Source organism: Lolium rigidum, chromosome 6, assembly GCF_022539505.1.
Source record: "Lolium rigidum isolate FL_2022 chromosome 6, APGP_CSIRO_Lrig_0.1, whole genome shotgun sequence".
Lineage (NCBI taxonomy): Eukaryota > Viridiplantae > Streptophyta > Magnoliopsida > Poales > Poaceae > Lolium > Lolium rigidum.
The window spans coordinates 55,439,214-55,456,261 of NC_061513.1; the positions used below are offsets into that span (position 1 = coordinate 55,439,214).

Consider the following 17,048-nt stretch of genomic DNA (forward strand, 5'->3'; position numbering starts at 1 on the left):
TCTTCGGCTTTATGATAAGCCTAGTTGCTAAAAGAGAAAGAGAATCCTCCAAAACTTTCTAGCGATAACTATATCTTAGAATAGAAGTCGCGGCCATTTTCCCTGGATGGGCTCGAAATGGGCGCCTAAAGATGCATCTTAGCTCGTTGGATGCTTATTGGGCTGCAAAGAGAGATGCCCTGTCGCTTTCCCGGCCCTCCTTTTTCACTGATCACTCAAAATCATGGTATGTCAGCACAAGCATGGGCGAGCAGCGCATTATTATCTGTCTATATACTATCATCTGATAAATTTGAAGGCGCATTATTATGTGTGCTGACCCTGGAAAGGAACAAAACATTCACCATGGTATGTAATAAAAAAACCTGAACTTTAATTCCGCAAAGTGCGAGCATGAATCAAAAAGGTCCAAACTGTTGCTATGAAGATCCAATCCTGACAAGCAAAACAAATAAAAAATTCAATTATATGTGAAGTACTCCCTCCGTCGTAGAGAGTAAGGCATATTTCTAAAAACTATTTGTTCCATAACCCCCACCTCTAAGTCATAATTTTATTTAACGAGGGAGAGAAATGGGTTGCATGCACCAATGAGGGAGAGAAAGATAATGCATGCACCAATGAGAGAGAAAATGAGACCCAATCAGCTAGTATCTTGGACCAAGATATTCAAAAATTGTGACTTACAAACTAGAGGGAGTAATTGCAAAATTTGTTACATTTCTTTGGTTGAGGTGATTTTGACACCACAATCTGCTAAAATGACTATACCGCTGCCGACTGAGAAAAAGACAAAAAGAAAAGTTATTCCACTCTAGACCATCTCCTGCCCAAGCTAAACATCCACGCTAACTTATTAACATAAATGATCCCAGGTTCAGTTACACTTGGCAAAGCAACGAACAAAAAACACCTTGTCAGCCTAAGGTTTTCCAAGCAAAATGCAATGCATAGGGGCCGCCGCACTAGAACGTCATCCGCATGGCCTCTACAAGCAAGATGGCTTTCCTCCGTGTCTGCCCTGTTCTCCACACGAGGAAGGCCTGATCGAAGTAGCCGGCTTCTTGCCACTTCCGCATTTGATCCATCGAGTGTGGCCCTTGTTCTTTTCCTGTAGGATCAATGTAATGCCACATCCTTAAAGACTCGGTGGCCCCGTTCAGGGTTATGCGAGCAGGCGCCACACCCTCAGTCATGGCTTGTGAAGTGCTGACTGCAGGCACAGTGATTCCATTGAGATCTTTGGAAGCACAAACTGTAGGTACGGTGACCCCATTGCCGGCTTTCGCAGCATCATGTTTATGTGCAGCGAACTCATAGGCTACTTCAGAGGCATGATGTGTGTACACAGTGTTCCGATCGACCGCTTCCGGGGCATGATGTGTACGTGCAGTGATCCCGTTCGTGGCTTCAGGTGCACCACATGTTGCCCGTTCTGGCACACGCTGCTCCATATGAATATCCTCGTCGTCATCGCTGTCCAGATTGATGACCTCTTTGTCACAACCAACGTGATGCCTAGAACCATTTCCATCCTTGCCACTGTCTATATTAATGACTTGAGTTGTGCCACCATCTGCATTAACTTCAGAAGATTATTTTTATTGGAGAAGGGGGAACATGTAGAAAAGCAATAATTGTCAAAGGGTTAAGTATAGTATTTCAATGCATTATATGGTGAGGAATCAACCTGAAGAGTAAACTATATATAGTGAACAGGTAAAATGGTAGTAGCCAAATGCAAACTATTTCCTTTCGTGTTGCACCACCATCTAATTATACTTGCATTATAAATGGGTCAAAACTTATAAATTAATGAAAAATGTCTCAATATGCAGAAAAAAGTAATCTGGAAAGTTAACAGGCACATAATTAGCAAGAGGGGTGAGTAGGAATAGGAAACCTTGACAGTTGTGCACTGGAATAGACATTACAGGACCAGGAGTGCCACCATTACAGAGGGCTTTACCGCCAGCTGCATGGATTAACGTGGGTAGATAAAGATCCAAATCGAACTATACCAATTGCAATCAATAAATCAGTATCCATGACAGAAGATAAATAAGAGTACAACGAGACGACAGCTCATAACAGACATGACCACCGATCCTCCGAAGCACATAAACTATATTGAAATGTGAATACACTAATTTATACACATTATATCAGCATGTTAGACACAAGAAAGTAGTATGATTGTTGAGATGCACTATTTCGTAGTGTGGTTTCTACTTTTGCTTTCCACCATTAGCTACAAATATACAACTATCTTTCAGGCGACATATATGTGCAGCCTAGTAGTATTTGTCCCATACGATTTGTCCAATATTTAAGTATTTTATTTCTCTTAGCACCAAGCGAATACCAGTTTGCAATTTCACTTGCAGATTGCAGCATAAGAGTAGACTTCGAAATGACTACTAAGAATTCAAAAGATGCAAGTGAGGAAAGAAAGGATCCGGTGTAGAGTACCTTCAAAAGCAACTTCACAAGCAGCAGAATTTCGCAAAGATGCACCTGGACAGACAGAAGAATGCAAGTAGCCCATAGATGGCAGTTAGTCAACAATTAAAAATGTAAGGTAAACAAAGGAAAAGAAAGGTGTAATAGTTTCTTCAAACACGAGGTACCAGAAAACCCATATCTGATTACCAAAGACAAACCTTCTGGTGATTCATCTATGCCTACTTCCAAAGAATCAGCTACTTGCTGTGTTACACCTAGAAAAGAAAGGCAAGTAGGTCTTCATATTAAAAAGTTTCATCTAATAGCAAGTAAAGACTTAAGCAACAGATTGTTTCAAGGTAGAAAAGCAGAAGTGATGAATGGCAAATATATCCATGGAACAGAAACCTAAGGGAGAAAACATGGTAAACCTTCAACTCCAACAATATGAAACAACTCATGAAGTGCACCTTGGAAAATTGGCACAAACCCAGAAGATAAAAGGAGGAGAAAATATGGGCATTATTATTCTAAAAGGTGGCTAAAGGATAATCCAATTGTTCTACTGCATCTGGAGACAAGAAAGTAAGCAGTTCTTAGTTAAGAAGAGAATCAGACCAAACCTGCAATATATTCCATCCAGTACAAATAACAAGTATTTATTTATCGGAGAACGCTAATGTTAAAAGGGGCAGAATAGAAATTTTAAACAGAGTAACACGAAAATACATGATTAGCGCAAAGCTCCAACAACATTGCTAAAAAAAAATTGCACCTTACATGGAAAATTGACAAAAATGCGACAAATGAAATATTCTTCTGAGCATTAGCTACCTAAACATCATAACTGATGAGTAAAATATGGGCAAATAGGTCTTACTACTACAAATAGAACAGGCAAACCAACCAAATACAAGACAATCAAAGGTAGAAAGAAATAAATATTCTTCAAACTCCAAAGCGTTAGCTACCAACGCATCATAACTTATTACTAAAACAAACCTTCTCCTCGTTCGTCTATGATGTCTTTCAGAGAAACAGGTAACTGCTTTGCTGCAATAAAAGGGAGAAAAGAAATAAATATTATTGTAAGAATTAGCTACCAACACATCATAACTGACTACTAAAAAAACCTTCTCGTGGTTCTTCTATGATGAATTCCAGTGAAACAGGCAACTGCTTTGCTGCATCTGGAGTAAAGAAAGGTAAGTAAGCCTTAATATTATGAAGAGATGACATTCGTGAGATTAGTTCTATCTAATGTTAACAACTAGAGCTCACAATACAAACTATTTAGAGACAAAGGTAGAGGCGCAGATAGCAGTATTATATCAAATGATAGCTTACTTGAAGGGGAAGGCATAGCTACAACATGCAAACAATCTACGAGGTAGATGTTAAGTGGAAAATAAAATGGCACATAATCCGAAAAATGATCTAATTTATGTATCTCTTCATAATAGGATACTCGCACATGGTTACTTTTAGAGAAAAAGTAGCAGTAAAAGCAAATGCTAAGAATTACAAAAGTTACTCAATAAATTTAGCAAGGACTGAATCCAATAATTAAACCAAATTAAAAGAAAACATGCAACTTCTCAAGGTACTCTGATCTCAGGATTGTCGTTGCAGATGCCATAGGTTAGCTTATTTACCGCAGGGAACATTGTAGCTGGAAACAAGTGAGCATGTGATCCTTTCTCCAACTATGTTACCACGAATACAGCCACACTAAGTCACCAACTGTACCAAATTTTGTTTTTCAAAGGCTACGCCGTATGCTATGTTACACAGATAGTCAGATATAAACACATAGTAACAAGACGATACACCAGCTTTGCAAATCCAGTAACATGGAGAAAAAATTAGTGCACGGTGTGGGCCCCACATGTCAGGTATGTTAGCTATCGCAGGAGTACGATTTTCTGTAAAAGCGGGGGCAGGGAGGACGTGAACCGTAGTTCTTTGATAAGTTTCATGAAGCGTGTGTTTTTTTGGCAGTTTTGCAGGAGTAATGTTTCCTTTATATGTTTGTGTTAAACTGAAACAAGTCAGCTAGGTCTTGTCTCCTCAGCCAGCACGAGAGGGAGGAGAAGATCGCAGCTAAAAAAAGGTTCTCATATGCGTTCACCAAAAGGATGGATAATGTCCCGTGAAGGCATTATCTGGTGCAGCGAATTGTAGGGAATCATTATGTATCCTTTTAATTCAATAGGATCGTATCTCTAGAGTTAGTTTCCAAGTTGTTTAGTCCTTTCCAAGTTTGATAGGAGCCTTAGGCCTAAGTAATGTACATGGGGTATTTAATGCCTACCTCGAGACCCTTATGGACAATCAATAAAGAATCAGATCTAATACATGGGGTATTCAGGCCTTAGGCCTAAGTGATGTAAATGGGGTATTCGGGCCTTAGACCTAAGTAATGTACATGGGGTATTTAATGCCTGCCTCGAGAGCCCCTCACACTCGATGTGGAGATGTGGCGGCCAGCTTCTCTCCTGGAGGCAATGTGTTTGGCGTGCACCTGTGAACGCTGGGCAAGCTGGGTACCCCAGGTCCAGAACCAGCCGTGAGAGCCAATAATGGTCTGCTTCAGGACTCTCAGACTCTGACATCCTCCCTGTTCCAGCTCTCCCATCACCAGGAGGAGTGGCTGCAGCATGAGCTGGGCGCCAACGGCGCACGCTAGCTCAGGCGGAGATGGTAACCCGCCGAGCTCAGGGCCTATGTTTCAACTTTGAGGAGCAGTTTGGCCCAGGACCCAGGTCACCGCTGCAAGAAGTTGTATATCATGGAGGTTGATCCATTCCTTTATGATGACAATGCAGCCGATAATGGCTGATTTTTAGCAGCCCTAACCAGCTTATCAGCTCGAGGACGCGCTGACTCGAGGGGGGAGAAATGTCACATGAAGACATTAGCTGGTGCAGCGAATAGTAGGGAATCATTCTGTATCCTTTTAATTTAATATGATCGTATCTCTAGAGTTAGTTTCCAAGTTGTTTAGTCCTTTCCAAGTATGTTAGGATTCTGGCCTTAGGCCTAGTAATATGCATGGGCTATTTAATGCCTGCCTCTAGACCCTTAAGGACAATCAATAAAGAATCAGATCTAATATCCTTCCCCACGTTACTTCTTCCCTGCCTCTGTTGTGCGACAACCCCTCCACGACTGAAGTCGCGCAACAGAGGTCCAGGGTACAGCGTAAGATCTTTTTTTTTGTCAGAGTTCCTCAGCTTCTAGTGCAAACATGGTTGCGATCGCACTTGCCTTCGCAGACATACACAGGTACACACTGAGCACGCTTGAACTAAATCTAAACCAGATAAAATGAGCAAACCTTTAGATATTTCTTCTGCATCCTTTAAGCAAGCAGCAATATTCCGTCTGCTACCTGCAGAATGGTTCAACATTAGCCTCTTGTTGACATAGCAAATGAGTAATCTATTATTATAGTACTAAAACAAGTTTAAAGGTGCTCTCACATCCACCCTAAGAGGCTAGCGGAGTGAATACCATCTGATATGGTGAGTCCAGATTATACTAGCAGCGTTACACTTCTGAAAATATATTATAATGTGTAGCTTAACTAAAAATGCATACAAGGTATCTAACCTAAGAAGCAAAGCATAAGAGAACATAAAACCGGAAAGAAATCTGGAACATCATTTAAGTTGGATCCAGATTATAACATGTAAAAATATTGCAAGTTTGCAGCAATGCAGATACTCAAGTACTTGTTATGAATATATATAGGAAGTATCTAAACAAATAAAAAGTAACAAAAAGAACATAAAATTTGGGAAGGTATCTGGCGACAAATTTGGTCACACAATATCCATTTTCGCTTAAAAGTAATATTCACTGCCTATTTTAATATGCCTATAGATGCAAGACCCAGTGTTCGATACGAAGCATGCGATCTGAGTCACCAGTGGTCATATGGCCACAATACAAGCTGCAAAACATCAACAGCATTTCAAGCCAATCTAGGCCAAACCTACCTATCGAACAGAAAGTTATACCATCTTTAAAATTGAACTTGCTAGGATAATATCAAGGTTGTCTAGTTGCTCCAGTCAAATTGCGCACAAACTGTGAGCTGAGCTTAGAGTACGGTTTCATCATGATTTATTTCCTTATTTGGCAAAGCTTGAGAATCAAAGAAAATCAGACCATACTTAAGTTTGATCACCTAGATGAAGCGAAGATATTTTGCTCAAATCATTTAGGCTTCAATAGATAAATTTTGATAATACTCGAGATTGATAATTGAGATGGTTGCTAAAATATTGCCCGGCCCTTTGTGAAAAAAAAAAAGGTTTTGTCTGACCCCAACCTAACCATGTAGGCCTCAACAGATAAAATGGTATTCTACCAAGCAGTTTAGGCCTTATTGCTACTTGCATGCATTGGTGCACTATTGCCCAATATTAGCCACTATCAACGTGTCAAGAATTTACTAACATGTACATACTACCTACGCGTGTTGTCCACTCCTCCGATCGAACAGTTTCAGGAGCGGTGTTACGGAGGATTTGCAGGGAGCGCCTCCTGGTGCAGGCGAGTCTTATGAACTTCAGGTCTCAATGGGCTCAGCCGATAGAGGTAGCTAAAACTTTTCCCCGCTTTCTTCTAGGACTTCAAATGTCTTTTGATAGCACCCACGGTGCATCTATAGTGTTAAAAGGAGTTGATTCAGAAGGTAACATGCACTTTTTAAAATACAGAAGATAGGCATCGTAACATTTAGCCATGCGATAGAAGAGGTCGAAGAGGTCAGCTGGTTACTATCTACGTCAAGAAATGGCGGGTGTCACGAGTCCGCCTTCTTCTTTCCATTGGCAGTTAGGATAGCTGTCAGCGTGTGTGCAAGGTTGGCCTATCCCAAGGCATCCACATAAACCTTGCTCTTTTGCTACTCCCTATGTTTCATATTACGCTGCATATAAGGTTTGGTCAAAGTCAAACTTTGCCAAGTTTGATCAACTAAATGTAAAAATATATTATTATTTACATATCATAGATAGTCGGCGAAAGATTGCAAAGATTGACTTTGACCAAGCCTTATATGCGGAGTAATATGTGGAATGGAGGGAGTAGTTTCTAGCAATGCATGGAGCCATCAATTTTTCATGTTTTCTCAAAGAAGAAAAAACTTGGGTGAAATGCAGTGGCCAATGTACACATAAGTTGTTCAATCAACTTACTCCGATATTTAGTAAACAGGTCCAATAAAGTAATATTCATAGTTTTATACAACAAAAACATAAATTCCAAATATTTTCCAAAAAATGAGCATAACTTTTGAAACACAAGACCTGTGTTTTAATCATACGTCCAACACATAGGTACATGTTATGTATCCACTACGTTACAAAATAGCTGACAACTCCTTTTTCACAAAAAGGATTACTATTTCAAAAGGAACATAGAATAACTGAAGTAGGGCGCCTTCATGGGGATCTTTGAAACACCTGTGCACTGATAAGTTACTTGGCAGTTGGACCTAAATAAGATACAGTTTAATGACCATGACTATTTTAGCAAACAAGTCAACAAGTTAACAATGGACCAGGAAGGCTTTAGAACACAATCAAATTCAATGGTAAATAACTCCAGACCAACTAATAGATGAGTCATCTAAGATAAATTACACTGCTGCGTTCCAGTTTAGGGATGATGTGGAATTGTGGATGTGAACACTGAACAGAGTGTGTATTTCGGAGTTGAAGTTGGATAGTCCCTTTATAGTCATGTTATACTGTATCAACTGAATTACATACAACCAGAAAAAAGGACTTGTGTCCCCTCAAATAAAAAGCAAAAGAAGGCTCTAATTTACAGAGGGTTTTCAAAGGCTGATGTTTGGCCATATCCATCATACCAAGTACATAGAATACTATATGCATTAACAGCAACATACATAAATTCATATATTTAGTCAGTATTAGTAATATCCACTAAAACATCACTCATCTCGGCACTATGTTGCAATCACTTGGCTACTTGTAAACGCCAAATCAGTCTTCCCAGGCAAACACAAGAATCATGCAGTGGCAAAATCAAATAGTTGTTCACAGTATGTTTAACAGCTAACAACTCTTTCAAAAGAATTAGCTAAGAAATTCGAGAAAACAAAGTATCTCCATTTGTTTGTTTTTTTCCCAGGTGTTAGTTTATGAACTTCGGTAATGTTGGTTTCCATAACGGGAACCAAGGGGGAAATGTTGGATGGAGGCATGGAGCATGTAACACTTTAATGAAGCATATGGAATGGAAGAGAAAAAAATGTTATATAATTAAGAACAGAAATTAGTGCTTGTACCTCGATCCGCTTGGACAGGGCCACTAGCTGCTGGTTCAATTTCAGGATCTTTACTCTCTTCTGCGTCTGGAATAATTTCTGGGATCTCCTCAAGACGGCGTTGTCTTTCAACTGGTGTGCTTAGAACTTTTTTTCGGCAACTTAGGTCATAGAATGTAAAAGGAGAATCAGTCAAGGAAAAAAGCACCACATAAAGTTTCTTTCCAGTGTTTTAAGTCATAGGTTTGCAATAAGCTACAGTAACATAATAAGAAAAAAGACAAATCCATAAATCACAAGCATTATTAGTTATGCTGCATATTATTAGTCAATCTGGAAAGGATATTCTTGGCGCCACCCCTTCACATGCGCTCTCTCCAATTCATTTTCTATCTTTTGAAGCTCCCTGTCAATCCACTGAAGAAAAGGCAATTTAGCCAATCATTGTAGAGAAGCATAACTAGCATACAGATATCACGCAATATATCAGTAGGGAGCACGGGTATTCAATTTGAGATGAGAACTCCGAATTTTCTTTCAGGCTTCACATGGTATCTATCAAACAAACGTAACAAACTTTAGCATGCAAGGAAGCTAGCATGACACTAAAAGATATAACACTTTTCCTTTTGAGGAATGGTGGGGAAACTCTAATAACCACATTAAATATGTCCTAATTAATCCAGCCAACTTTTACAAAAATGATATTCTACCTCCTAACTAGAGGCGTCATGTCTAGCGCCAAACCTAAACCCTGATCTTGAAAGGTCAGGTTCACCACTAGAACATTGTTTATTTTTCAGCAAAAAATACTGCATTCATAATATTCCCACAACAACAAAAAAATACTCCGTATTACTGTTTACCTTTATCAGGATTTCAGAAAAGGCCTAAACTGCTCAGGAACTGAGTTGAACATGTACAGATCCGTCTACTCTAGACTCACAATGCCAGAGCACTTCAAATATCAAACATAAGACAAAGGAAAAACAACTAAATATATACCAGTTCAAACACAAGCTAAGGTTGAAACTATGATACTCCTTTATGCAGTTAAGAGTTAAGACTTGAGAGTATATTAAGAAACTTTTGCTAAATCATGCACCATTTCATTCAAAATGATTTATAATCACTCGGTCTCTTACTAAATTGCTTGCATCTAACCAATTATTTATAAAGTTTGTCCAGTTGCATTTATTTACATTCAACATTTAGCACAATAAAGTACCAAATTAAAGTCACCAGAATGCGCTTACATGATTTACTATGTCTGCATGTACGCTTGCCTCTTTTTCCTCTAACTCAGCCTGTGAAAAGGACAAACTCATGGCATTAAGAGAGTAGCTTGACATATGCTTGTTAGAAGCTCAAGTAAAAAAAGAGACTGAATGACACTTAAAAGGGATCCTAAATAAGCCTTTTAAACTTTTTCCATATACTAGGAACTAAGAAGCACAGATAAACAAGATGGCTTATACGGCACCAAAATATATCATGACAGATCTCATGCACACTCGCTACATTACCAGCTCCAATCAAAAAGGGATACCCTGTGACACGCGGAGTCCAAATTTGCCAAGAATATAACTGTGAATGTTAGACTGGACTTCATTTTATGAAAAACATATGGGTAGATCTGTCTTAAAATAACTTTATAATTGCTAATTAAGCCATTTCTACAATATTTTACAACAGATATTTGTAATCCAGAGTGGATTTGGAGACCTTACTATCTAAAACGACATTATCAACTAACAAACACAGGAGTGCCATCATGAGATACACAACATTTTCTATCTCTGTCCTTACATGATTCCAGTTAAAGAGATAGTATCCAACGGGACTACTGAAAGTCACTTCCTTATGACTACATAATGCAGGCTTGTTTTTCCTCCCAAGTATTTGCTACAGTCTCATATGCATCAGATGTGAACAGGGACAAAGGAAATGATGCATATACCAATTTGACAACAGACGCATTGCACAAGGAGCAAACCTACTCCTGACACAATCATATGTCCCATTATATCATTTTGTTTGACAACTCAAATATGCTGCTCCCTCCGATTCATATTGCTTGCCACTAGTATGGATTACCTACAACTAAAATATGTCTAGATACATCTATATTAGTGGCAACTAATATGGGTCGGAGGGGGCAGAAAAACTGCAAGATTATTGTTTCTTTGACATGCTAGTATGGCAACAGGACAGTGTTGATGTTTAACCATGTATAAATGAAAGCATGAAGGGGAGGAACAAAATATGTTTCTCAATCTCACAGAAAAAATAAATTTTAAGGTTAGACACATACAAGTAGACATATAGACTGATCTTACACATGCAACTTCAATGGGCTAGATAGACAAAATAGTTAAATAGCAGTAGCAGCAGATGAACTAAAGCAATGCATGTCTAAATATAATTTTATCCAACGAAAGAAAATTGTATGTCAGGTGCACCCAGTATATCTTATGGCCAAACATTACAGTGAAAAAAAAAAAGCTTCAAGCGAGGTGAACTTACAACAGTAGGCCTTTTGAAGTGATCTTTCTTTGCCGAGAGAAGAAGATCGTTGCACTCATCCTGTTGCCAAGGATAGAAGAATAATCATTTGACCAGCCCGATACTCAAAAGAAAAAAAAAAGGCTGTATTTGGAGTAGGTGAAGCAACTTTGCAGAATCTGCTGAGCAATAACAGCCTCTAACTCATAAAAAATGTTAGCACTCGCTACAATTTTCCACCGGTATGCAGTAGCATAAATCCTAAACCATACCTCCTCAATGTCTTCATCTGACAGCGATGAGATCTTGACATCATCCAACATACTGGAAACACATAAAAGAATGTCTGTACATTTATTATCCTTATTAATCTTGTATTCTTCTGAAGATTTCTTAATGCCTGTTATGGATAAAAACAAGCAGGTGAGAAAATTGCTTCCTTTCATAGAATGGACAAAACAGCAGAACGCAGAAGTCAGCCCGCTTCTAAATGCATGTGTTTTTCTGATGAAGTAAATAAAAGGATGTTGCAGGCTGCAGCATGATTTGGGTTCTCTCTAAAACTACAAGTATGCTGGGCATGCTTGACAAATAAATTATAGAAAGCATCAGAAGACGAGTGCTTGAAATTAAAAAATACCTGTAACTAGGCCAAGCTGGAAATGTTTCTTAGTCATCATATAAGTATAACTCTTGACATCATTCTTCACTCTAACGAAACAACCGACAACTTTCTGATGAAACGTGTCTAGCTCACTCAGAAGTTTCACAACCAAAGTTCTTCTCAAATAAATTAAATTCAAGTTATTCTGATTGAGAGCAGCAACACATCTCTTGTCTATTCCTGAAACCTTATTAAGAACTTTTGGCTCCAGACAATTGCGCGGCTTCTTTTTTACCGTCAAGCCATAGTCATCCCCAGATCCATCGCTTTCATCCTCTGAAATGGCATTTACAGCGAGATGTGTTTCCAGCAGGCTATGGATCATGTTTAACTTCACTTTGTTTTTACCAAATAAAGAATGCAGATTAACATCACAATCCACAGATTTTTTTTTCTTATTCTCCTTTTGTCCCGACTTGCTTGGGACAAAAGGCTTTGGTGTTGTTGTATTCTCCTGTAGATTCTGTTGGATGTACTCCCTGACAACTCGAGTAACTCCGTAATGATCAAGAGGCTTTGTTGAATCCTTACCGATACAGGATAGGAATTCAGTTAGCTCTTTTGAAGCCCAGCCAACATATGTTTTCTTATTTGACTTCTTTCTCTTTGGTGGTGCTTGCACTTCACTTGGTTTGTCCATTGGCTCAAGCAGAAATGTTTGCCCAGCATCATCATTACCCAATGACTGTCCATCAGTGTTGTGATGTCCATCAGTGTTGTGATGTTCATCAGTGTTGTGATGTTCATCAGTGTTGTGATGTTCATCTGAATCCCTACCTTCTTTACAGCTTTGTCTTTTCAGAAGAATACTTGCTGCTTGCAAGTCGAGCAATGTGAGACACTCTTTGCCTTTAATTACTTCCCAGTAATCTTTAAACAATAATTCATAGTCCTCTGGCTCTGGGGCATCTGCAGGCTGGAGAAGCACATGGATACTTGTAAGAAAAGACAAAAGGAAGAAAAAATAAAAACTAGCCTGACTTCTTTCTACAAAGAAATCCAACAAAGGTACAGGGGGACAGCATACAGATAAATATACGGTGAATATGCTTTACGGTGAGCAGCAGGACTGTTGAATCCAAAACAGGTACAGGGGGCAACATGCAGATAATTGACTAATGGGATGCTAGTGAAACTTGGTATTGCTTTGAAAAATGGAAGGTCTTAATAACTGTAATACAAAAACAGGCTGTGGGTATGATAATGGCCATATCCCATATGCATCTAGTTACCTGTTCATCGCCAGCGTCTTTCTCAGTGACTATTGCCATACTTAAGCAGCTGCTGCAGAATCCTTTGCTCTCTTTCAGTGGGACAAAGTCAACTTTTGCCAGGCAGTCTTGACAAGTAGAGGAAGTTGGACAACAGAAGCATGCATAGAGTGCATCCCCTTTGCAATTAGCACATTTGTGGCAATCTGTAAAGAGTTAAATGTTAGCAGCAAGAACCAATATCATTATTTTACAGGACAGAAGTTAAACGAGGCATTTCGATAAAGTGAAGTCAGGAGGGGAGGGGAGCTATATACTGAAGTGTATGGTATACAGCAAAGTGAACACTAAGAATGTGAGGTTTGGTTGAAACGTCCTTTGCTTATGCCTACTGCCTACATCATAACAAAAATTCAGGGCCACTATGTATAGGAAAGTTTCTAGTTGGAGACATTGCGGCGCTGGAACACAGTTGCGCGTCATGCTACATCATGCTGGAACAAGGGCAAAGCATATTATATTCTATAAGGTTAAGCACCCAGCAGCTTCTTTTTTACAACGAAAGGAAAAAAAAAGGAGATGAACATGAAGAGCAGGGGCTTCCCAAATGCAGAATATGATACAGGATTCTTGGCCATGACAGGGGAATGGATAATTGAATATGAGCACGCAGCATAAACATGTGTGCACCAATGTAGCGCTGATTCCCATAGCAGTCAGTCATGCATGGTAGAAAAAGTAGGAAGTGTAAAAGCATAAGCCCTCACCGCAGGTGAATTGGTCATTGGAGCTGATGAAGTCGTCTTCCTTCCCCACGCAGCGCGGATGGTAAGCCTTGAGGCAGTTCCTGGAAACACATCACAAGGCACATTCAGTGAAATTATCGCCGACAGTTAGACTAGAAATGATACAGAAGATGTTGTTTCCAACCCAGCAACTAGTAAGCAGATTGTATTCACCACACATCACAGTTGCATCATCATCATCATCATCATCTACCTAACCGCATGGTGCCCTCTCCCAAACACACCAGGGAGGAACGTGCCAGAGGCAGGAGGTAGCACATAGCAGTGCACGATCCACCAACGACTACATAACCAGACCTTTTTTTTTTTGCCCAAACGGAACAGGAGGAGGCGGAGACAGAAAACTGACAGGAGGTGTGCGCACAAACGAGGACATCACACATGCCCTGATCGGTTGGTAAATGGAGAACACAGATGAGTGGGGGGCATTTGCACGAACACAGATGAGTGGAGAACACAGATGATCGGTAATAATATTGCAATCTTCCCCCTGGGGAAAAAAAAAAAAAAGCAGAAGCAGCAACAAGCCTCCCTTTTCAGGACGCAGATTGCCGCAACAACCAACCCAACCCAACCGAACCCCCGTGGTAAAACTAAACCAGAAGAGGGGGGGATGGGCTTACTTGAAGCCGCATACGCGGATGTCGCCGCCGTCCTTGCAGACGAAGCAGAACTCCTCGGCGATGTCATCGGCGGCCTGCTTGCACCTCCTCCCCATCGCCCCGTCCCTCCCCCTCCGCCTAGAACCCCAATCCCCCCGCCCAGAACCCCCACGGCGACCGAGACGGCGGCGGCGAGGGGGGCGGATTGCGGCGAATCCTTGTGCGATGATTGGGGAGGCGGCGCGGCGGGATGGGGCGAGGGTTTGGGGATTCGGGGGCTGGAAATTAATGCGGCGCGGGGTGCGGGGGCTAGGGAATCGGCGAAGATTATTATGAGCGGCGCGGGGCGGTGGGCGGGGTTGAGTGTGACGAGAGAGAGCGTCAAGCGGCGTCTCCAGTCGAGTTGCAGGCTACGGGGCGAGCCAGCCAAGTGTGGGTGCCGGGTGCCCTTCGACACCTGGCAGAAGTGCAGCAGGGCGCGTCACGTCTACAGTACCAGCCTAGGAACCTCCACATTCGTTTGCCATGTCCACAGTTTCTGGCGTCACGGACTGATGTGGAAGGAGGAGACGTGCGCACTGGCAGTCTCGCACTGTGCAGCGCCACGCCCGGGCGTCCGGTCCGGCGGGGCCAGGTCCGTGTATGTATCAGTACATTTCGTGCGACCAAGACTACTACTAGTAGTACTATTTTTTTTCGAGAACGCGCGTGCCATATTTTTATAGAAAGAGACTAGCAAAAATATCCGTGCGTTGCACCGGGTAACACAATGAGCAACTGTCGAACAATTAAGAACTGTCATAATTCCATCGCATAATTGAGAGTTGGAAAACCCCTAACAGGTTTTCCTAGAGGCGGTACAGTTGTTACCGCTGAGACGTTGAGATAGATATGTCACCCGTAATTGAGAACCTGCTATGTCGAAGATCTAAAAAAAATTATAGATATTGGGTTGATTTTTATTGAATGATATTTATATCACATAGAATATAATAAAATAAAATATTTTGAATAAAAATAGGAGAAGACCTTCCACCTATTTGAAAACAGCTTTAAAACAAACAGAAATAAAATAATGTTTTGAATAAAAAAAAGGAGAAGATCTCCCACCCGGCCAGGCCTAGCCGGAGCTGCCTCGTCTGGCCCACGTTGGCCCAACCAACGATCAAGTGAGGACGCCAGGACGGGCTCCTCCGCCGCCCCTCTCTACATCCGTTCCCCTTCACGCGCGTCCCCTCCCGTGAGCCAGCAGCTGCGCTGCGCTCCATCGCCAGCCTCTGCCCGTATTCTTTGGATCCCGTATGTTTTTTCTGCTTTTATTCGGCCTCCAATTGTCCAACTTCTCCGATCCCGCATAGCCTTTTCAATTTCCTTCTTTAAATCGCTTCCGATTGATGCTGCTTGTAGTTTCCAAGGCAGCTTGATGTAACCTAAAAACTTGTGTATATAAACTGCTCAGACTTGGTATAGAAAAGCGATGTGGGACTAATGACACAAAAAATAGCCGTGCCTGGATGTGTTGGGCTGCAGCGGCGGTAGAAAGAGATCAGCCCAGCGATCGGTCGACAAACACGAGACGACGCAGATCGGTCGACAAACACGGGACGACGTGGAAACTCAGCGAACGGCAGAAAAAACGGTTCGTCACCCGGTGGCATCTGTTCGTAATATGGGGTTTGGTGGGAGGGTAAACTTATCCAAAAAAGTGTTGGACCAAGGAAACAATCCTCCCTTTATTATTAGGTATAGAATAGAACCAATTACGAGAGATCTGAAACCAATTTCTAACAATCGGAGCTGGCACACACCTTCCCTCCACACAAAACCTAGTTCTACTCTCTCTCTCATTCGGATTCCCCTTCCGAATTTTGGACAGTCGGATTTTATAGCTTGGAGTCTAAGCAAATCTGGATGTTTTTCGGTTAAATCGGCATATTATACAGAATGGAGACATGCATACAGAAGGAGAGTGAACCGTTCAGACAGTTCGGATAGGTCATCTCCTCATGAGGTTTGGAAGAAAATATGGAGCACACAAGTCCCACGCAAAATTCAGATTTTTATGTGGCGTGCCTTACATGGGATTGTACCATGTTACTGTGTTTTAGCGAATAGACACATTGGTTCTTCAGTCAATTGCCCTGTCTGTTCGATCAACGCGGAAGATATCCGCCATATGCTGTTTAGTTGTCCTAGAGCACAAGAGGTTTGGCAAGGCGTGGGGCTCCAGGAAAATGTTAATGCGGCCATAGTAATGGACCGATCAGGGTCGGTCATCCTGGAGGAACTTCTCTGTTCAGAAAAGCCAGGCGGTATTGCATGTGTTTTGGACAATAGAGTGGCTACTGTCATGGTAGCAAGTTGGTACATCTGGTGGTCTAGGAGGCAGATAAAAAATAAAGAACCTGTACCAAATATTGTGAGGACAGTGTTGAATATCAAAGGCATTGTTGCCAACAGTACAAAAATGAAGGGTAATGGAAATATGATCCGTAGAGGAGGATGGAC

At 41.1% G+C, this 17,048-nt stretch overlaps 1 protein-coding gene across 2 annotated transcripts; it reads right to left on the reverse strand.

Annotated features, from left to right (window-relative positions):
• Positions 1–789: 789 nt before the first annotated feature.
• LOC124667530 (uncharacterized protein At5g08430-like) lies at positions 790–13,333 on the reverse strand. Of its 2 annotated transcripts, none has more exons than XM_047204800.1 (15): positions 13,154–13,333; positions 12,681–12,837; positions 11,898–12,626; positions 11,530–11,657; positions 11,279–11,338; positions 10,009–10,059; positions 9,099–9,169; positions 8,774–8,928; positions 5,786–5,839; positions 3,579–3,635; positions 3,448–3,498; positions 2,664–2,720; positions 2,473–2,517; positions 1,904–1,975; positions 790–1,576 (listed from the first exon to the last, which is right to left on the reverse strand). In XM_047204800.1, the coding sequence occupies exons 1-15, from the start codon at positions 13,190–13,192 to the stop codon at positions 966–968; spliced, it is 2,337 nt and encodes a 778-aa protein (XP_047060756.1). In that variant the 5' UTR covers positions 13,193–13,333; the 3' UTR covers positions 790–965. The 2 variants fall into 2 exon arrangements, with proteins under 2 accessions (XP_047060756.1, XP_047060755.1); XM_047204799.1 differs by having other exon boundaries at positions 790–1,585.
• Between the last annotated feature and the right edge of the window lie 3,715 nt (positions 13,334–17,048).

Bases quoted from the DNA above. Each gene is read 5' to 3' on its own strand.
- LOC124667530 (XM_047204799.1), bottom strand. From the start codon at position 13,192: ATGGCAATAGTCACTGAGAAAGACGCTGGCGATGAACAG. The intron at 3,636-5,785 runs GTTTGCTCATTT...TCTTTACTCCAG, and splicing joins TGCAGAAGAAATATCTAAAG to ATGCAGCAAAGCAGTTGCCT. The intron at 3,499-3,578 runs GTTTTTTTAGTA...CTTTTATTGCAG, and splicing joins CATAGAAGAACCACGAGAAG to CAAAGCAGTTACCTGTTTCT.